The 19,833-nt window shown below is 37.7% G+C and overlaps 1 protein-coding gene across 1 annotated transcript; it reads right to left on the minus strand.

Moving 5' to 3' along the window:
* Window positions 1-3,983: 3,983 nt before the first annotated feature.
* Window positions 3,984-15,882, minus strand: LOC311288789 (scavenger receptor cysteine-rich type 1 protein M130-like). The gene is made up of 17 exons (XM_084406385.1): window positions 15,776-15,882; window positions 13,988-14,284; window positions 13,570-13,875; window positions 12,680-12,982; window positions 12,275-12,589; window positions 11,667-12,029; window positions 11,312-11,629; window positions 9,435-9,731; window positions 8,729-9,043; window positions 8,447-8,635; window positions 8,265-8,348; window positions 5,934-5,993; window positions 5,319-5,396; window positions 5,157-5,216; window positions 4,964-5,026; window positions 4,697-4,759; window positions 3,984-4,573 (listed from the first exon to the last, which is right to left on the minus strand). Exons 1-17 carry the CDS (start codon window positions 15,825-15,827, stop codon window positions 4,524-4,526), a joined length of 3,213 nt encoding a protein of 1,070 aa, XP_084262511.1. The 5' UTR covers window positions 15,828-15,882; the 3' UTR covers window positions 3,984-4,523.
* Window positions 15,883-19,833: the final 3,951 nt, after the last annotated feature.

A 19,833-nucleotide genomic window follows, 5' to 3' on the forward strand; every position in this document is an offset into this window, starting at 1 on the left:
AACCACCCAAAACCGCCTAGCAACCACCCAAAACACCCTAGCAACCGCCTAGCAACCACCCAAAATACCCTAGCAACCACCCAAAAGACCCTAGCAACCACCCAAAATATCCTAGCAACCACCCAGAACACCCTAGCAACCGCCTAGCAACCACACAAAAGACCCTGGCAACCGCCTAGCAACCACCCAAAATACCCTAGCAACCACCCAAAAGACCCTAGCAACCACCCAAAATATCCTAGCAACCACCCAGAACACCCTAGCAACCGCCTAGCAACCACCCAAAACAGCCTAGCAACCACCCAAAACACCCTAGCAACCACCCAAAATACCCTAGCAACCGCCTAGCAACCACCCAAAAGACCCTAGCAACCACCCAGAATACCCTAGCAACCACCCAAAACAGCCTAGCAACCACCCAGAACACCCTGGCCACCACCTAGCAACCACCCAGAATACCTTAGCAACGCCTAGCAACACCATAGCAACCACCCATAACACCCTAGCAACTGCCTAGCAACCACCCAGAACACCCTAGCAACCACCCAAAATACCCTAGCAACCGCCTAGCAACCACCCAAAACCACCTAGCAACCACCCAAAACACCCTAGCAACCACCCAAAAGACCCTAGCAACCACCCAGAATACCCTAGCAACCACCCAAAACAGCCTAGCAACCACCCAGAACACCCTGGCCACCACCTAGCAACCACCCAGAATACCTTAGCAACGCCTAGCAACACCATAGCAACCACCCATAACACCCTAGCAACTGCCTAGCAACCACCCAGAACACCCTAGCAACCACCCAAAATACCCTAGCAACCGCCTAGCAACCACCCAAAACCGCCTAGCAACCACCCAAAACACCCTAGCAACCGCCTAGCAACCACCCAAAATACCCTAGCAACCACCCAAAAGACCCTAGCAACCACCCAAAATATCCTAGCAACCACCCAGAACACCCTAGCAACCGCCTAGCAACCACACAAAAGACCCTGGCAACCGCCTAGCAACCACCCAAAACACCCTAGCAACCACCCAAAACACCCTAGCAACCGCCTAGCAACCACCCAAAATACCCTAGCAACCACCCAAAAGACCCTAGCAACCACCCAAAATATCCTAGCAACCACCCAGAACACCCTAGCAACCGCCTAGCAACCACACAAAAGACCCTGGCAACCGCCTAGCAACCACCCAAAACACCCTAGCAACCACCCAAAATACCCTAGCAACCGCCTAGCAACCACCCAGAATACCTTAGCAACTTTCGCATCTAGTTATTATTATTCTTCTGAGACTAAAAAATTCTATATGTAACTCCTCCTAGAGCTTTAACTCTACATACTCCAAACTCGGCTCAGACACTCAAACTTTTCTGACTAAGTGTGCTATCTATTTTCAGACTGATCGGACTTACGGTTTTCCTAAAAATGACGATCAAAACTCGAAAAAACTCATTCAAAAACTCCCATTGACTTACATTGGGGAGTTCTAAAAAATTCAAACCGACAAAAATTTAAATCTAAACACCTTGAAGACTAAACCAAACTGCCGTTCTATATACTATATGAGCCATTGAGACTCATTTAAACAAATAAACTCATCCATCTATCTACTTCAAACTACTTTAAACTTTAAACTATCTATCTATCTCTTTTTAACTAATCCATCTTTCTTTCTAACTTATCCATCTTTCTTTCTAATTAATATATCTTTCTTTCTAACTAATCCATCTTTCTTTCTTTCTTTCTTTCTTTCTTTCTTTCTTTCTTTCTAATCTATCTATCTTTCTTTCTAACTTATTCATCTTTCTTTCTCTCTAATTAATCTATCTTTCTAACTAATCCATCTTTCTTTCTTTCTTTCTTTCTTTCTTTCTTTCTTTCTTTCTTTCTTTCTAACTAACTAATATTTCCTTCATTCTTTCTAACTAATCTATCTTTCTTTCTTTCTTTCTAACTACTCTCTTTCTTTCTTTCTTTCTTTCTTTCTTTCTTTCTTTCTTTCTTTCTAACTAATCTTTCTTTCTAACCTTTTTATCTTTCTAACCTATCTTTCTTTCTTTCTTTCTAACTAATCTTTCCTTCATTCTTTTCTAACTGATCTTTCTTTCTTTCTTTCTTTCTTTCTTACTACTCTTTTTCTTTCTCTTTCTTTCTTTCTTTCTTTCTTTCTAACTTATCCATCTTTCTTTCTTTCTAATTAATCTATCTTTCTTTCTAACTAATCCATCTTTCTTTCTTTTGTTCTTTCTTTCTTTCTTTCTTTCTTTCTTTCTTTCTTTCTTTCTAACCTTTTTATCTTTCTAACCTATCTTTCTTTCTTTCTTACTAATCTTTCCTTCATTCTTTCTGACTAATCTTTCTCTTTCTTTCTTTCTTTTTCTTTCTTTCTTTCTTTCTTACTACTCTTTTTCTTTCTTTCTTTCTCTTTCTTTCTTTCTTTCTTTCTTTCTAACTATCTAATCTTTCCTTCATTCTTTCTAACTAATCTTTCTCTCTTTCTTTCTTTCGAACTAATCTTTCTTTCTAACCTTTTTATCTTTCTAACCTATCTTTCTTTCTTTCTTTGTGTTAAATAATGCCAAGATCATGCTAAGAACTCTATAAAAACTCCATAGTAACCATCTGTGACAACTAACCAACCACTCAAAATACTTTAAACTACTTTTAAATACTTTAAACTTCAAACTACTTTAAACTTCAAACTACTTCAAACTAATTTAAACTTCAAACTAATTTAAACTTCAAACTTCTTCAAACTTTCTGGTCCGACTTTATCAAGCCAACTTAAAGTTTGTCTCGACGAACTTTCGCATCTAGTTATTGTTGTTGTTGATATAGTTGTTTATATTGAATGTGGGAGAAAATGGGAGGTTTCCTTTATTGTCTTAGCTGATCACATGCCTGAATTATAATCCATTTTCCACGTTCATCTATGTATGATCTTAAATAAGTTGAAGCTGCAGTGAACTGTTAAATACTGGGTTGTTCTGTTTAATAGTGATGTTCTGAACTGGTAAGAGGTTCAGTCACAGTCCTGTTGAATCATCATTTTTTGCCAATTGAGCAAATTACATCATTTCTCACATGCCTCTGAAAGATTGTCCAATAATATCACTTTGAATTACAAATTAAATAGCAAATGAATTATAAAGAATTTGGCAAATGTAAAGAAAAAGCACACAGATGAAGTTAATAAGAAACAACATGAAAGCAAAGCATATTCTCTTTCAGTTTAAATGTAGAAAATTAGCTAAATGTAATTGATCTGGTACATTTCAAAACTAAGTGTAACATAAAATATTGATGGATTGCAACTAAAACTTAATAATACACTCAAAAAAATGCTGGGTTGTTTCTGTAAACAAACTGTTGGGTTGATTGTGCTGGGTCAAAAAGTTGGGTTATTTGGGTTAGGCTACTGTAAACACATTATTTGGTTGCTCATGCTGGGTCAAATGCGTTGTAAGGGGGTCATTCACAAATAAACCGCTGGTTGGGTTATTTTGACCCAGCAACTGGTTACTTTTTTCATTCTTTGCGGAACTTTCTGGATTCTTTACTTCTGACTCGAGGAGCAAGCCACTTGGAGCAGGCAGTGTTTTATGGTAAGTAAGTTAATATGAATGTTTACCTATATTTTTAATAAGTTGTGGTGGTAGCAGCAAGCTAATTTCACTGTTCAACATACAGTCTTTGATGTGGAAGTGTGAGGGGTAACGTATTTATTCTGTGAAACATTAAATAGCAACAGCTAGCCGGTTAGAATTTTTGACAAAATGCCGCATCGTTAAATCCTTAGTTGAAATTAAACCAGCTATATATGCAGCCTTTTTGAGTTTAAATTCGTTTAAATTCTAAATTAATCATGTAATTATCGTAGGCCTATTCATTGTGGACGTTGCGTAGGCAATTTAAAAGTGAGAAAAGCGTTTTGTATGAAATCCATACGCGCAGTATCCTTCACAGGGCTCGCACGTAAAATCAGCGGGAAATGAGTCTCTAATGTAGGCTAGCTAGTGAGTTGTGATTGAAAAGTCTGCTGGCGTAGTTTTAGAAATACTCGTCAGATGAAGTGACTGAGGTAAGTTCCAGCACAGTCTGCATGTGTCTTTTATAATGTCTGGAACCATCGTTTATGCCAAAAAAAAAGGCTTTCTAGAGCTTGATAGCCTATAGCCTAGTTTTTTTAGTAAATGTATGACTTGCAATCTTTATAAACAGCGACTGAGGAAAGGAGAAATAAATGGACAGGTTTTGAGAAGAAAATTATACCCGTTTACACTGTTCTTAAAAAAAAAAAAAAAAACCATTAAGTTCATATTAATTAATTGATTAAAAAACATATATTTTGAGTATCCGTTGATATCAATAGAAAAATAACAGGCCAAATACTGAATCAAATTTTGTGCATTAGATGCATGTTTATGCATTAGAAACAACATGAGAATCTCCCAGTAGCTCCAGGAACTGTAATATGATCTGATGAAGAGGCAGTGGGTGTGGTCAGTGAGTCATATGGCTCCTCCCTCTTTAATTGACTCCTCCTCCACATCATCATAGTCTGTTTTTAAAAACAAAAGCAAACTGATAATTTTCATTGTTATAAATGCACCAAGATTTAGTTTAAATTAGAAACATAACAAATAAAAGCAGATATAGGTTATAGAAGTGTTCAATAACCTACCCAACAGGTTCCTCTCATCTTCATTGCTGTTCTTCACATCATCATACTCCTCCTGATCTCCCTCTGATTCACATGTGAAATAAAAACCTCACATTGTAGTTTGTAAATCAGCTTGTGTCATTAATGATGTTATTGATCTCTTTCACCTCATGACTGTCTGAGATTATTAGATTTACTCCTGATAAAGTCGTGATGATTCATTAATGGTAGAAATGTTCAATATTAGTGTGTGAAGGTGATAATGAAATGCAGTTCTGTGTGACTCACCTGTTACATCTCGAAAGATCTGTTCATTAATGATGACATCATCATAATGCTCTGGTGTGTCCACTACACATGAACATATAGACAGAACAAACATTGCATTATATCTTACAATGTAATGGGATTAATATATAATATCACAAATCACTATAAAAGGATTATGGAAAATACACCAATAACAATAAAAAGTAAACACCATTTTTGATAGAGTTCTGTCCACTGGTCATTACATCATCATAGCTCTCAGGTGTGTATTCTGTAAATTTAACATGAGACAATAATGTATATATATTTCTATATATACAGATTTTAATATATTTTAAATATTTCTTCCTATTATAGAATAAGCGAACGACACCTGTCTCACGATCTGGTTTCAGTCCATCAGTGATGACATCATCATAGTATCCCGGTGTGATTTCCTTCATCATCTCTTCTGCATTAAAACATGTATAATTTGGGCATTTTTTTATATTTTGGGAAACAAAATAAATGTAAAATATACTGTTGCAGGTTTTGGGTAATGAATGTTAGCTGTGTCCCAATTCGTCGGCTGTGTCCTCCGGTCGTCGCGTTTGCAGGCTGTATACCTCATCAAGGATGTCTTATTTAAGAGAAGTAAACGTAGTAAAATTGACTGTTATTCCTCATGAGGTGTAAAATACTGAAATGTTTTTCTTACTTTGCAATCTAACGGGTATTTTTCTTAAATGAGACCGCCTCAATGACGTATGCAGTCTTCAGATGCGACCTCCGGAGGACACAGCCTCTGATTGGGACACAGCAGGATCACTGACCTTTCAGGACACTGCCATTGGTGACATCATCATAATATGCAGTCTTAAACTCTTTTTCTAATAAGATCAAAGTTTTACTGTTGTGAAGAGTTCAATTAGTGTTAAAATGTGTAAATACATTTTTTTATATATTTGTAGCTCAAATTATTTATTAGGATCTACTTCAGCTCTCTAACCTGAGAGAAACTCATCAGCATCTTCATACCCAGAATGCATTTCTTCAGAGACGAGACTTCCTGTTAAAGGACAGCAGAACAGTCAGAAACATATTCATCATTCCAAACAGACTGAATCATCATTTCTCCTTTGGACCATGAAGCATTGTGTTACTTGCTCTAGATTTCTTCAAAACCTAACGAAACTTACCAATTCACTAAATTAACAGAATGCATAGCTGATATAAAAAATTGGATGACTCATAATTTCCTACTTCTAAATTCTGAAAAAACAGAGATTCTAATTATTGGACAAAAAACGTCCTCACGTAATAACCTAGAACAGTGGTTCTCAACTCCAGTCCTCGGGACCCCCTGCTCTGCACATTTTGTATGTCTCCCTTATTTAACACACCTGAACCAGATCATCAGCTCATTAGGAGAGACTCCATGAACTGAACTGAGTGTGTCAGATAAGAGAGACATACAAAATGTGCAGAGCAGTGGGTCACGAGGACTGGAGTTGAGAACCACTGACCTAGAATACTGTCTAACACTTGATGGCTGCTCTGTTAAGTCTTCGTCGTCGGTTAGGAACCTGGCTGTGCTCTTTGATACCAATCTTTCATTTGAAAGTCACGTGTCTAGTATCTGTAAAACCGCATTTTTCCATCTTAAAAATATATCTAAATTACGTCATATGCTCTCATTGACAAATGCGGAACAATTAGTCCATGCGTTCATGACATCAAGGCTAGATTATTGTAATGCTCTACTGGGTGGTTGCCCTGCATGCTTAATAAACAAACTACAGCTAGTTCAAAACGCAGCAGCTCGAGTTCTTACCAGAACCAGGAAGTATGACCATATTAGCCCGGTTCTGTCAAAACTGCACTGGCTCCCTATTAAACATCGCATCAATTTTAAAATATTGCTGATTACTTACTAAGCACTAAATGGTTTAGCTCTGCAGTACTTGAGCGAGCTCTTAACGCATTATACTCCTTCACGTCTATTGCGATCTCAAAATTCCGGCCAGTTGATAATACCTAGAATATCTAAATCGACTGCTGGCGGTAGATCCTTTTCCTATTTAGCACCAAAACTTTGGAACAGCCTTCCTACCATTGTCCGGGAAGCAGACACACTCTGTCAGTTCAAATCTAGATTAAAGACACATCTCTTTGACATAGCGTTCACATAATACATTATAGACTTCTATAATTCAATATTAGGCTGCATAGATTAGGTCAGCTGGAACCGGGAACACTTCCCATAAATCCTGATGTACTTGTTACATCATGAGAAGAATGGCATCTACGCTAATTTTAGTGTCTTTGTTTATCCCAAGGTTTTCCCGCAGCCTGCCGGATCCAGGCCGTTTCCAGATCTGATGAAGGACCTTCGCCTGGACCCGATGTCAACGCAGTGCTGAAGTGCCAACTAGTCTCTCCCTATGGAGGATCCCTTTCCCACTCTACAGATAGCGCGTCGTCGGGAAAACTCAATTTGCGTATCTACCCCGAATTGATAAAATAAAATAAAATTCTGAATCAAAACTATAAGGAAACACCAGTAATTTGTTTAGGCTTGGTTTGCAGGGAATTCCAAACCTGCACACATATATTCAAACGCACATAACTATAGAACCTGTTCTTAATGCGCATCTGAACGCCATCAGCGTTTCTCACAGGATCGCGTTTAAAGTCTGTGTAGAGAGAATGGTGTCGTCTTAGCGGCCCCTAATTTAAAAACAAATGATCGTTGCGACGGAAGCGAATCAATCAAAACTTTAGCTGGAAAATAACTTTATTAAAGAACCGCTATAAAGCCAAAACAATCTTACGTTAAACTATACATTTATCTCTGTAAAGCTGCTTTGAGACAATCTACATTGTTAAAAGCGCTATATAAATGAAAATGACTTGACTTGACTTGACTACTTACAACACAACACATATTAATTACTAACATTTTAAAAGCATTAGAGACAGATATCCTAAGTTTTAGGCCTATTAACAAACACACATGTATCCTCAAATGAACCCATTCCTCACTGCCTTCCAGAAATACACACAGGAAGAGACAAACACAAATACACACACCTGCACCTTGACTTACTAACATATGGACGCCTCCTTATTACCCTCAAAACACACACAGGAAGAGATTCTCACTGACACACTCACACACACACACACATAAACATGCACCTGCAGCTCTGTGGTTTTCTGTGAGGAATTCTCTGGTTTAAAGCCGGAGGTTTAACAGGACTAATAATAGATGAACATCAAGTGTCTGACAGACTCTCTTATTAATCATATTAAATAAGATTCACGGCTCATGTCTCACCTCTCTGAGTGAAGTGATTGTGTCTGTGATGAATCTCCTCATAAACGGCCTCAGTCGTCGTCCTGTGTCTCCTCTTAGAGAGAGCTGTGAGTGTAGACAGACAAACCTGCTGTCAGTTCACAACACATGACTGATCACACACTGAATAACACACAATATGACAGTCTCTGGATCTCTCCTACCTCTCCTCATCACTCTGTTCTGCTGAATCAGTATAAGCAGTGGCACTAAGAGCAGTAAGAGCAAAACTCCCAGTACAACCACAAGCACAGAGGGGGTTTGTGGAGGAGTGACTGATGTTGAGCGCACTGTCTGAGAAACTGGAGGAGAAGCTGATGTTGTTGTGGCAGGAGTAGTGGACACTGACAAATCTGGCAAAACAGACAGACAGATTAAAAATCCAACAAATACACACATTTTATTAGCATTAAAATGACTAATATTGCTCAGTGTTTTGCTCTGACTTGAACAGGTGAGTCCAGCGTGCTCTTTGTGGGAGCAGTCAGTGTGGTTCTTCAGGGAGAGAGGACAGTCCCACAGGTGAATCTCATTCCCTCTGCACTCGACTCTGTTCAGCCACACAACACCTTCACCAGCACCAAAGACTGAATTCCCATCAGCCCTCAGTGCTGCTCCACAACCCAGCTGCCTGCAGACCACCTGAGCATCGCTGATGTCCCACAGATCAGCACAGACTGAACCCCACACAGCGTTATGATACACCTCCAGCCTCCCAGAGCACCGGCCCAAACCTCCACTCAGTCTGAGAGGAACATGGTCTAAATCACACACAGAAACATCACTGACCAGCAATACTTTTACCATGCATTTTATGACTATTTAAAGTTGTGACAAATTATGAATGTGGAATGTGGATTCAGTGTACAAGTGCTCAGATATTAATAATTCAAGACACTGTGAATAAAGAAAATACATCTTTATAATTATCTTACTTGAACACTGTCTCTGGTGAGGAGATTCTGAGGTAGAACATGTCAGACGACTCCGAGGAGATTCAAGAGTCTGCTCCTCTAAAATTAAAACGTTAAAATTTTATTAAATGCTGAATAGAAAAATTATTAATAAACATTATTAATTAATTATTTTACTTATTTTATTAACAAACATGATGTTTTCCAACTATCTTAAATCAGTTAAATATCTTCTTACCTGAGCAGGTGATCTTGGCCACTTCATTATCACAGTCATTCTGTCCCCAGGGTGAAGATGGACACTGCCATAGAGTGGAATCATGACGTCGACATTTAAGTTTATCAAGCCAATTATGAGACTTCAGTCTCTCTGAATAATCGGGTTCACTGCCAGATCTTCCACAGTTCAGCTCTTGACAGATCAGACTCACTGTGTCTCTGTCCATCTGGTTCCAACACACATTACCCCAGGATCCATTGTAGAAAACCTCCACATTCCCTTCACAGCCCTCAGTTAACCTGATCTCTTTAAACTCTAGATGGAAAGGGATGTGAGTTTAAAGGGATAGTTCACTTTGAAACTAATTTTTGATATGTTTTAGCTTACCTCAAGGGCATCCAAGATGTAGGTGTCTTTGTTTCCGCAGTAGTTTCAATTTTGATATTTTTAGGTCAAACCGTTCTTGTCTGTCAGTCATATAATGCAGGTCTATGGTCACTGTCTCAAAACACAAGCACAGAGTCCAAATTAAAACAATTCCCCACGTCCAAATGAAACAATTCCCCATCGTAAGTACACATTGATGGCCTAAGACACGAAACGAGCGGTTTGTGTGAGAAAACAAACAGTATTTATATCGTTGTTATCTCTTGAAAACAGCACAAGTCCAAATGATCTGACGGCGCGGGCGGGTATAGATATATACATAGATGTCGCCTTGGCTACGGTTTCGTTCCAATGAACTGCAGTAGCAAAGGCGACATCTAGTGTATACATCTATACCCGCCAGCGGGCGGGTATAGATGTATACACTAGATGTCGCTTGGCTACGGTTTCGTTCCAATGAACTGCAGTAGCCAAGGCGACATCTATGTATATATCTATACCCGCCCGCGCCGTCAGATCATTTGGACTTGTGCTGTTTTCAAGAGATAACAACGATATAAATACTGTTCGTTTTCTCACACAAACCGCTCGTTTCGTGTCTTAGGCCATCAATGTGCACTTACGATGGGGAATTGTTTTAATTTGGACTCTGTGCTTGTGTTTTGAGCCAGTGACTATCGACATGCATTATATGACTAACAGACAAGAACGGTTTGACCTAAAAATATCAAAATTGAAACTACCGCGGAAACAAAGACACCTACATCTTGGATGCCCTTGAGGTAAGCTAAAACATATCAAAAATTAATTTCAAAGTGAACTATCCCTTTAAGTTGTCAAATATCACCAAAATAACTGGTTAAAACAAGGATAATGCATGCTGCTAGCACTGGTAGCATCTGAAAAAGATACTTAATTATATTTTTATAATAGTGTCACGTTTCTGTTTGTGTTTGGACTGTTTTTGTGATTTGTATTCAGTTCATTAATTCATCTGTCTCACCTGTGCCCTGTTAATCACCTCATTTAGTTAGCTCGTTTGTTTTGCCCCAGCTGTGTCATTTCCCTGATCTGTTTCCTTGTGTATTTAAGCCCTGTGTGTTCCTTCAGTCTTTGTCGGTTGTTGAAGTGTCAAGGTCAGTGTTGAATGTCATTGAGTTCCTAAGTTCCTAAGTATTCCTGTAATCTGAGTTGGTGAATAAACCAGAGGTATTGAAATCCTGTCTCCTCGTCTTCAACCTGCAATACCCTGACAAATATACTATGAAACTTATTTACTACTTGATTCTGTTTGGTCAATAAAAGAAATATTTAAAAAGTAGCGGCATCCATGGCAGCGCTGTCTATCATAACATCATACAGTAAGATGGAAAATATGTTGTTAAATATGATCCATCCACTCCTGATTTCCCTGGTGTTTATTTAGCAAAAATTACCAGCTTTACATTATCCCTTTATGCATTTGAAATTATATATTTAAAAATCAATCACATTACTTTACTGTTTACCTGAGCACACGACTCCTACATCCTCCTTGTGTTGACAGTCATGTTTCCCCCAGCCTGGAGAAGAGCAGTTCCACAGGGACGTCTCATTCCCCTCACACTCCACCTCATCCAGCCATATGGGTCCAGAACCAGGACCAAACCAGGCTGGTACCTGCTGGTTACTGAGGGCCACTCCACACTGCAGCTGTCTGCACACCACATGGGCATCTTTAATATCCCAGGAGTCATCACACACTGTCCCCCATGAGCCGCTGTGAAAAACCTCCAGTCTCCCTGCACAGTCTCCCCCAGAACCCACCAGCCTGATGGACCCGCGACCTGATATTCAGAGAGAGAAAAACACATTATTGATCACTAACAACTGAAGAATCTGCCCAGATGTTGTTGTTCTCACCAAGGCAGGTGATTGACAGCTGTTGTGTGGAGCTGCAGTTGAGAGTTTGTGGAGAGCTGCAGTTCCCCAGATGAGCTTCACTCCCAGAGCACTGGAAGCCCGTCACACACTCATGACTGTGTTCAGGACTGGATGAAGAGGAGCCGGAGAAGTTCAGCACAGAGCCACAGCCCAGCTGTCTGCAGACCACAGAGGATTCAGTGAGACTCCAGGAGTCCAGCAGAACTCTCCTCCAGACCTGATGGATGGAAACTTCCAGCTCCCCCTCACACTGTCTCTCTCCAGACAACCGCACCAGACCGTCATGAACAGCCAGAGAAGAATCTGAGGAGAAGATCTGATGTTTCATTGAAATATTGCGAGTTTGAAAATATGGTTTACATGTATAATATATTTTACATAATAATAAATTAATTCAGAAAAAAAATTACAAGAACATTTTCTTTCAGTTTGAAATGACACTACACATGTCGTGAAATTACACATGGTGAGATTAAATACTATTTTTATACTTTTTTTAATCTTTCAGCAGCACAATATCAGTGAATCTTCCAGTAATTTGGACTCACTAGAGCAGACGACTCCAACATCTCGTCTATGAGAACATTCAGCTCGACTCCATGAAGAGACGAAACATTCTGAGAGTTTTGTTTCATTCCCGTCACAATCAAACACATCAGCCCAGATTTCACCACTTCCCTCTCCAAACCAGTCTGATCCCACAACAGACACAGCAATCCCACAATTCAGCTGTCTACAGAGGACACTGGCAGCTCTCATATCCCAGCATGCATCACACACTGTGCCCCATTTACTGAAGTACTGACGTTCAACTCGACCAGAACAGACGTCAGGACCGTTGACCAGTCTGAGGTCAGTGTAACCTGTGCAAAGAACAGAGAGTTAAAGTAGTTAAACAGTACAAAACATGCAAAATAAATGGTTTAAAAAAGTTGTTTGAAAAGCTCCATTACCAGAACATAACAGTCCAATGTCATTCTCATGGGTACAGTTGTATTCGAGAGAAGATGATGTTAGACAAAAAGAAATATAAGACTCATTTCCTCTGCACTGAATCTCTTGTGTCCACATCTGAGCGTCTCCTTTGCCAAAAGCATCTTCTCCCAGCACCTGTACAGGAGCCCCACAGTCCAGCTCTCTACACACAACCTCTGCATCCTGCTGGTCAAAGGCAGCGTCACACACTGACATCCATGACCGATCATGAGGCACTTCTACTCTGCCAGAACAGAGAGATCCCCCTACCAGCCTGACTCCTTGAATAAAAAAAGGACAATTTTAATAATATTTGCTTTGCTTCTTGACCTATTACTTTATACATTTTTTTTTTTTACCTTTTTTGTTTTTAGCATTTATTTCATGCATAAAATTCACACAAGCTTCTTGCATTTCACGAGTTTGCACTTACAAATAATTATCTAGAGTAAAAGAGTAAGCGTATTTGACGACTGGTGTGCTGTCCGGGGGAGAGCTCTGAATGTGGCCCGAGCCCAGAGTACACCCGCTTTCTTCATTTAATGAATAACAGGGGAGAAAAACTTTAGTAAGATAAATGCACCCAGGGTATTAAAATGCATGTAGTCTATGAAATGCTCAACCTTTGAACAATATATGTGTTTCGTTCGCAAAAGGGATTGTCTGGGACAAAAAAAGCATGTTGCACACAAATTGCTTCATGTACATTCCATAGTAATTCAGCACGTCACATAATAGATTACTTCACCACACACAGACAACCAAACAACCTCATGTAACATTGAATGTGGTGAGAACATTTTTATTTATCCTGGAATTCTGTGGGGAAAAAGGTTAGTAATTATGAAATAAGCGTGGATGAGCTTACCAGAGCAAATTACTCCAGCATCTTCAGTATGATTAGTGTCTATTCCCCATCCATTGAATCTACAGTTCATCAATGTAGACTCTGATCCAGTACACAGTAAATCAGAAATCCAGATTTTGCCAGATCCTTCTCCAAAGTGAGCACCCTTTGGTGCACTTAAAGCCTCTCCACATCCCAGCTCTCTACACACCACTGCAGCATCAGACATATCCCAGCCTAAATCACACACTGTTCCCCACTGACCATCATGAAGAACCTCCACTCTACCAGCACAATAACTCTTACCACCTACTAATCGCACTGTTTCTGAAGGTAAAAAGGGCAGAGAAAGATAGAGAAAAAAGAAAAACAGGTGTTGTACAGTATTACTCAATGATTTTATGTCCATACTTGTATGGTTCATATGTCGTTCACCTACCAGCACATACAACGCTCACATCGTTGTCATGGGAACAATTGTGTGAAGGTAACATTGGACAGAGAGCAAACTGATACTCGTCTCCTCTGCACTGAATCTCTTGTGTCCACATCTGAGCGTCTCCTTTTCCAAAAGCATCTTCTCCCAGCACCTGTACAGGAGCCCCACAGTCCAGCTCTCTACACACAACCTCTGCATCCTGCTGGTCAAAGGCAGCGTCACACACTGTGTACCAGGTGTTTCCATGAGGCAACTCTAGTCTTCCAGAACAGCGAGAACCTCCAACCAGCCTGATGCCTGAAATGATTATGATAACAAGCCATTTAAAATATAAAGATATTAAAAAAATCCCCAAAATAAAAAAGTAAAGAAAAGTTCAAGTATATTTTTAAGTATACTTTATCTAGAATACTAATATCAATGTACTTGTACAAATTTATAAGTGTATTTCAATACTGCTTGGGACTAAATTGCAATTTTAAGTATTTTTCTGAGAGGTATAAAAGTAGACAGGAAGTATACTTTATTATTTTTAGTTTAAAAGAAGTGTACTAATAGCACACTTGAATATATTACTTTTTCGTAAGGGAGACCATGGAGTGTTGCTTATAATGTTTCATAAGTGAGAGATTTTTTTGCGGCAGAATTAAACTTGCTAAAAATTAAAAGCTGTTTTAAAATCTTCAACTTATTGTAAACTATTTAGAGTAATGTCAAGAACAAAGAGTGCTGTTGTTTCAGTCTATAACATTTGTGTCAGTACTGGTCCTTCATTTGGCACCCTTGGTGGTTGACTATTAGAGGTGTAACAATATATTGTGTCACAATGTATCGCAATACAAAAACAACATTTATCATCCATAGCGACAATGTATTATATATACAGCAACAGTAGTTCACCCAAAATCAAAGTTTAGATTCACTGAATGTAGCATCAAATATGATTAATCCAGTAGTTCACACATTTGATCTAGCATATTTATTAATTATTATTAATCAATTAAAAAATAAATACATTATTTAATAAAATACAATATTTAATATTTACAATATTTAAATTGTTATTATTTCTAAGATTTTACTGCTGTCACCGTTGCTCTGTGAATAGGGGAGAAGGGCTAAGTAAGCCTATTCAAGTTAATTCATTATGCTATACCGAATTTAGCATCTTGCAGTACTTTTTGTTAAATATTTAGTCCATTTTGTCTTTGTTTAAAGTATTAGATTCAGTATTCAGTATTGTGTATCAAGCTGAATCGTCACATCAGTGTATTGTTACACCGCTATTGACTTGTCCAGCCCTGGATTTGGTGAGCTGTAATACTAATAGAACATCAGTTTTAATATTGTACATTTATTTTTCAATTTCTGGTTTATTTTTAACATAAAGGTGAAAGTGTTTAACATTTAGTGTAAATTTTGTATATGAAATTAAACAAGAGACTTTGCTGATTCAGGTTATACATGCACTCTCATTAAACATGCATTAACCTGATCAATACATAAAACAAAATTTTGACTTCGAAATTTGTCACTGTCATGTAGATTTATTATATTTGTACACAGTCTTACAGCTTCTACTGTCACATCAAGTGGTCATGTACAGTATGACTGATATAACATTGAGCCGATAGATCGGTTCTAATCGGTTAAACTGTGTTATAACACTTGTTGGTTTCCACTATTTATGAACTTTGAACATTAATTTTAAAATCTAGTACATATTTTTAATAGAATAAATGCATCAAATACATTTGATGATGAAATCTAGACAGAAAACCAACCTACCTGAACAGATTACTCCAACATCTTCACTGTGACTACAGTCATGTTCACCCATTTTTAATTTTGAGCAATTGAATATTGAGGACTCTGATCCTCTACAGAGAACATTATCCATCCAGATTTGTCCTGATCCTGGTCCAAAGTGAGCAGCACGCATTGTATTTGAAGTATTGCCACATCCCAGCTCTCTACACACCACTGCAGTGTTTGTCAAACCCCAAAGATCATCACACACTGTTCCCCACTCTCCTCTATAGTAAACCTCCACTCTACCAGCACAGGAATTATTACCATTCACCAGCCTCACATTTCCTGCAGACAAGATACAGAATGATTTACTGTATATATAATGCAAAGTGAGAAGACAAACAACAGACTTTAAGTCAGCAAAACAGAGAAAATAACCATGAAATCAATTAACATTTATATGAATTCAAATATTACACATGCAGAAGTGGAACATATGTTATGACCATTTCATAACTAACACAGAGTCAATCACTTCATTAACTCACTCATAATGATCCTGTGTGTGTGTGTGTACGTACCAGCTGTGGCGAGTCTGATAAAAGATGACAAAAAAATGAGTGTTAGATAGCTCTCCATCTTCACTGATCATACACTCTTCTTGATCAACTCAGAAGTGAAAGGTTCAAGAGAGACAGAGACAGAAGGCTCTACAATCACCAAACAACAAGCCAATCAAAGTCACTTTTACCTTATTAGACAGAAGAGAGGAAATCATCAAAAAGTTTCACTGACAAATCAGGAGACGTATTTATGATTCTCACCATATTTATTAAAAGCACGTCAGCACTGATGAACAGGACTCCTCCTCCACCTTATAGAGACACTTAACTGGGGAGAAACATGCAAGATAGAGGGGTGACAGTCACACATACAGGAAACTGATTTCAGGAAACATTCCAGTTTATTTACAGCATCAAAGCACAGCATTTGCAGATATACAAATACAAACACTGATAAATAACTGCTTCATGTTTCTCACTTTGAGTCCATGTTTAGAAATATTAGTTGGATACAAACAGAAATCAAATGTGCTGTTTTAAAGATTCATTTTAACTACTATAATATATCCAGAAGTAGCCTAAGCAATGCTTGTCATACTCTTCAAGTGCACAGTAAATGTTATTTCACAAAAGAGTGTAAGGAAAAGAGCATTTTGTTAAAAAATAATAATGATTTTAAAAAGACAATCAAGTATACCTATGCCTCAACCCAGTCATACTGGAATACTCGACCAAGTTTGAACTTTGTAGTTGCACTTCTGTGTTTAATACTGCAATACCGATCTATTCCCATGGGTGGCAGTAAAATTACTATGAGATGACAGACTTTTTTTTTTTTTTTTTTTTTTATGCCATGAACCAGAACAATACAATGAGACATAATCATTCAAAGTAAAACAAATAAAGTAAATAAAGTAAAATAAAATAAGAACAGTGCCAGAGGACAAGAAAAAAAGTATTACAAACAACAGAAAAAGGGGGCTACTTTATACAACATCACCTGCTTACAATGCTATAAGCTCTAATTGCCTTTTTACTTGTGCAATTACACAAAACAGAACAATAAAGCTTAAAATCATTTTTAAAGCAAGAAAAGTTAGGTTTAGAGTCAGACCATTTCATTTTATGAATATGAAACCCCATTAATATTAACAAATGTATGAAGTATGCCTTATCTTTCTCAAGCCCATTATCATTGAAGTGTATCATTATGTCAAATCCACTCAGCTGTAAATCAATGTTAATTTTTTCTTAATTAAACGCTCCACATCAATCCAAAATGTGTGCAATGGAAAAATAAATGAAATATTGTTTCCTTTTCACCTTTACAAAAACTGCAGGAGTAATCAATATCTAATTGAAACCGTTCCAGCACATGTTTTACTGTATTCTATGCATTATTTTAAAAGAGACTTATTTTACTTTGTTATTAATGTAGAATTGATCTACTGTTCGCCAAGCATTACGCCAATTTACATCTCCAAAAACAGATGACCAGAAAAAAACGAGCTGGAGGGTAAACAATGTTATTAAGTATTCCTAATGTAGTTATTTGAGACTTTATTTTGTAAAATATTTGTATCACCAATAAATATTTTACCCATGATATCTGTAACATTGAGATCTTCCTCCTGTGATGCATTTCTAAGAAAGATCAATATTTCCTGGGAATTTCATCCATTACAACTGCAAAGTCTTTAGGTCTAACTGGTATTTTACATTTATTCAAAAATTCTCTATATGTTAATAAATGTCCATCATTATTCAAAAGCTGACTAACTAATATAATATTGTTTTCAAACCAGTAATCAAAAAAGAGAGATTTATTTTTGTAAAGGATGTCTTTGTTGTTCCAAATATAATATCTCCTATAGGTGAAAAGTTATGTTTGTAGGCCAGTGTCCATGCCATGAGAGCTTTTATGAAATTTTGCAAGCTTAAATGGTATTTTTTCAATTGAATAATTACACTTCAATAAAAATGAGAGGTCGCCCAATCGTTTAAATAGATAGTTAGGAAAGGAATTCCAAATACTGTCTTTATTTTTTAAATACTGAATAAGCCAATTTATTTTAAATACATTGTTCAAAGCATCATAACTCAAAACCTCTAAACCACCATGATCTTTGGGATTGCATAAAATTTATTTTCTCAAATAATGTGGTTTGTTTTTCCATATAAAATCAAAAAGCATTTTATCCAATTGTTTGGTAACTTTAGGGGGAATATCTAATGATGACACACAGACTGATCTGGAGATTCCTTCAGCTTTTGACAAAAGTACTGCAATACAAATAAATAAATAAATAAAATAAAATAAACTTATGGTGTATATTTACATTGGCGGACTCGTTAACTGGTACAGGAGCCCCAGTTGTAGTCTGTGCCAGTACAATTTTACTCAAGTTTACAAACCTTTGACTGCAGAATACTGACCACTGACCAGATTAACATTTATCCTAACAATATTTCAGGAATTATGTCATATTTTCAGTCTGCTGTTTAGAATCACAACTAGTGATCCCCAAATGAATATGTTGAGTCGGTTCTTCTCACTGAATTGTTCAAACGGGTTAGCACAACGGAATCGAATGATTCAAACTTGCGCACTGAATCATTGGATATAGTTTATAACACAGAGAACAAACTCAGCGCTCAGTGAAATGTGTCCGTACAACAATTAACTGAAACGAAATCTACAACGTTCGACATCCACAATCCACATCGTTTGTCAGGAATCAAGAAGCTCTTTATTAAGTTCAAAATCTGCATGTGCAGCTTTGAATGACTCGGTACTGCAGGTAAGGACAATTTTCAACTCCGGCTCCGAGTATATGGGTTCCCATACTTTGCCTTACATGTCACTTTCACTTTGTTTGGCAGTCGTTGCCTAATGGTTAGAGAGTCAGACTGGTTACCCAAAGGTCGCGGGTTTGATTCTCAATCGCCTACCGAGATTTGACGAGTGATGAGCCCTTGAGCAAAACACCTAAACACCAATCACTCCCCAGGAGCCACATGAAAATGGCTGCCCACTGCTCCGAGTGTGTGTGTCCACGGTTTGCAGTGTGTGTGTGTTCATTACTGCTAATGTGTGTGGAATAACTTGGAGAGAAAAGACACTTGGAGAGAGTATTGGTTACCATACTTCACCTTCACATTTCACATTCATCTACAGCCTGAGAATGGATAATGCAAAGCAAAATGCAAAGCAGACAAGCGATATTCATATTTATTTATTGGTTAAAAAACACCACACCACATAAAATAATTTAATAAGATATTTAATACAAATCAATTAATTAACAGGGTTATTGTAAAAGTTACTCAATGCATCCAAAATAAATGGATCTTTTTCAGCATTATCATATTCATTATTATTATCATTATTATCAGAAAAATGTAAGTAGCCTACATGCTGCCACCTTGGTGAGGCTGTTACATCATATTTTTGTTTATCTGGTAATTTAACAGAAAAGGCACTGTTGTTTGTTTTACTGCTATTAACAAGGCCATAATAAACAATACAAA

The sequence above is a fragment of the Rutilus rutilus genome, assembly GCF_951802725.1.
Source record: "Rutilus rutilus genome assembly, chromosome: 4".
NCBI lineage: Eukaryota > Metazoa > Chordata > Actinopteri > Cypriniformes > Leuciscidae > Rutilus > Rutilus rutilus.

Bases quoted from the DNA above. Each gene is read 5' to 3' on its own strand.
- LOC311288789 (XM_084406385.1), bottom strand. From the start codon at position 15,827: ATGGGTGAACATGACTGTAGTCACAGTGAAGATGTTGGAGTAATCTGT. The intron at 8,349-8,446 runs GTAGGAGAGATC...CTACACTCACAG, and splicing joins GAACAGAGTGATGAGGAGAG to CTCTCTCTAAGAGGAGACAC. The intron at 5,027-5,156 runs GTGTTTACTTTT...GTTCATGTGTAG, and splicing joins ACAGAACTCTATCAAAAATG to TGGACACACCAGAGCATTAT.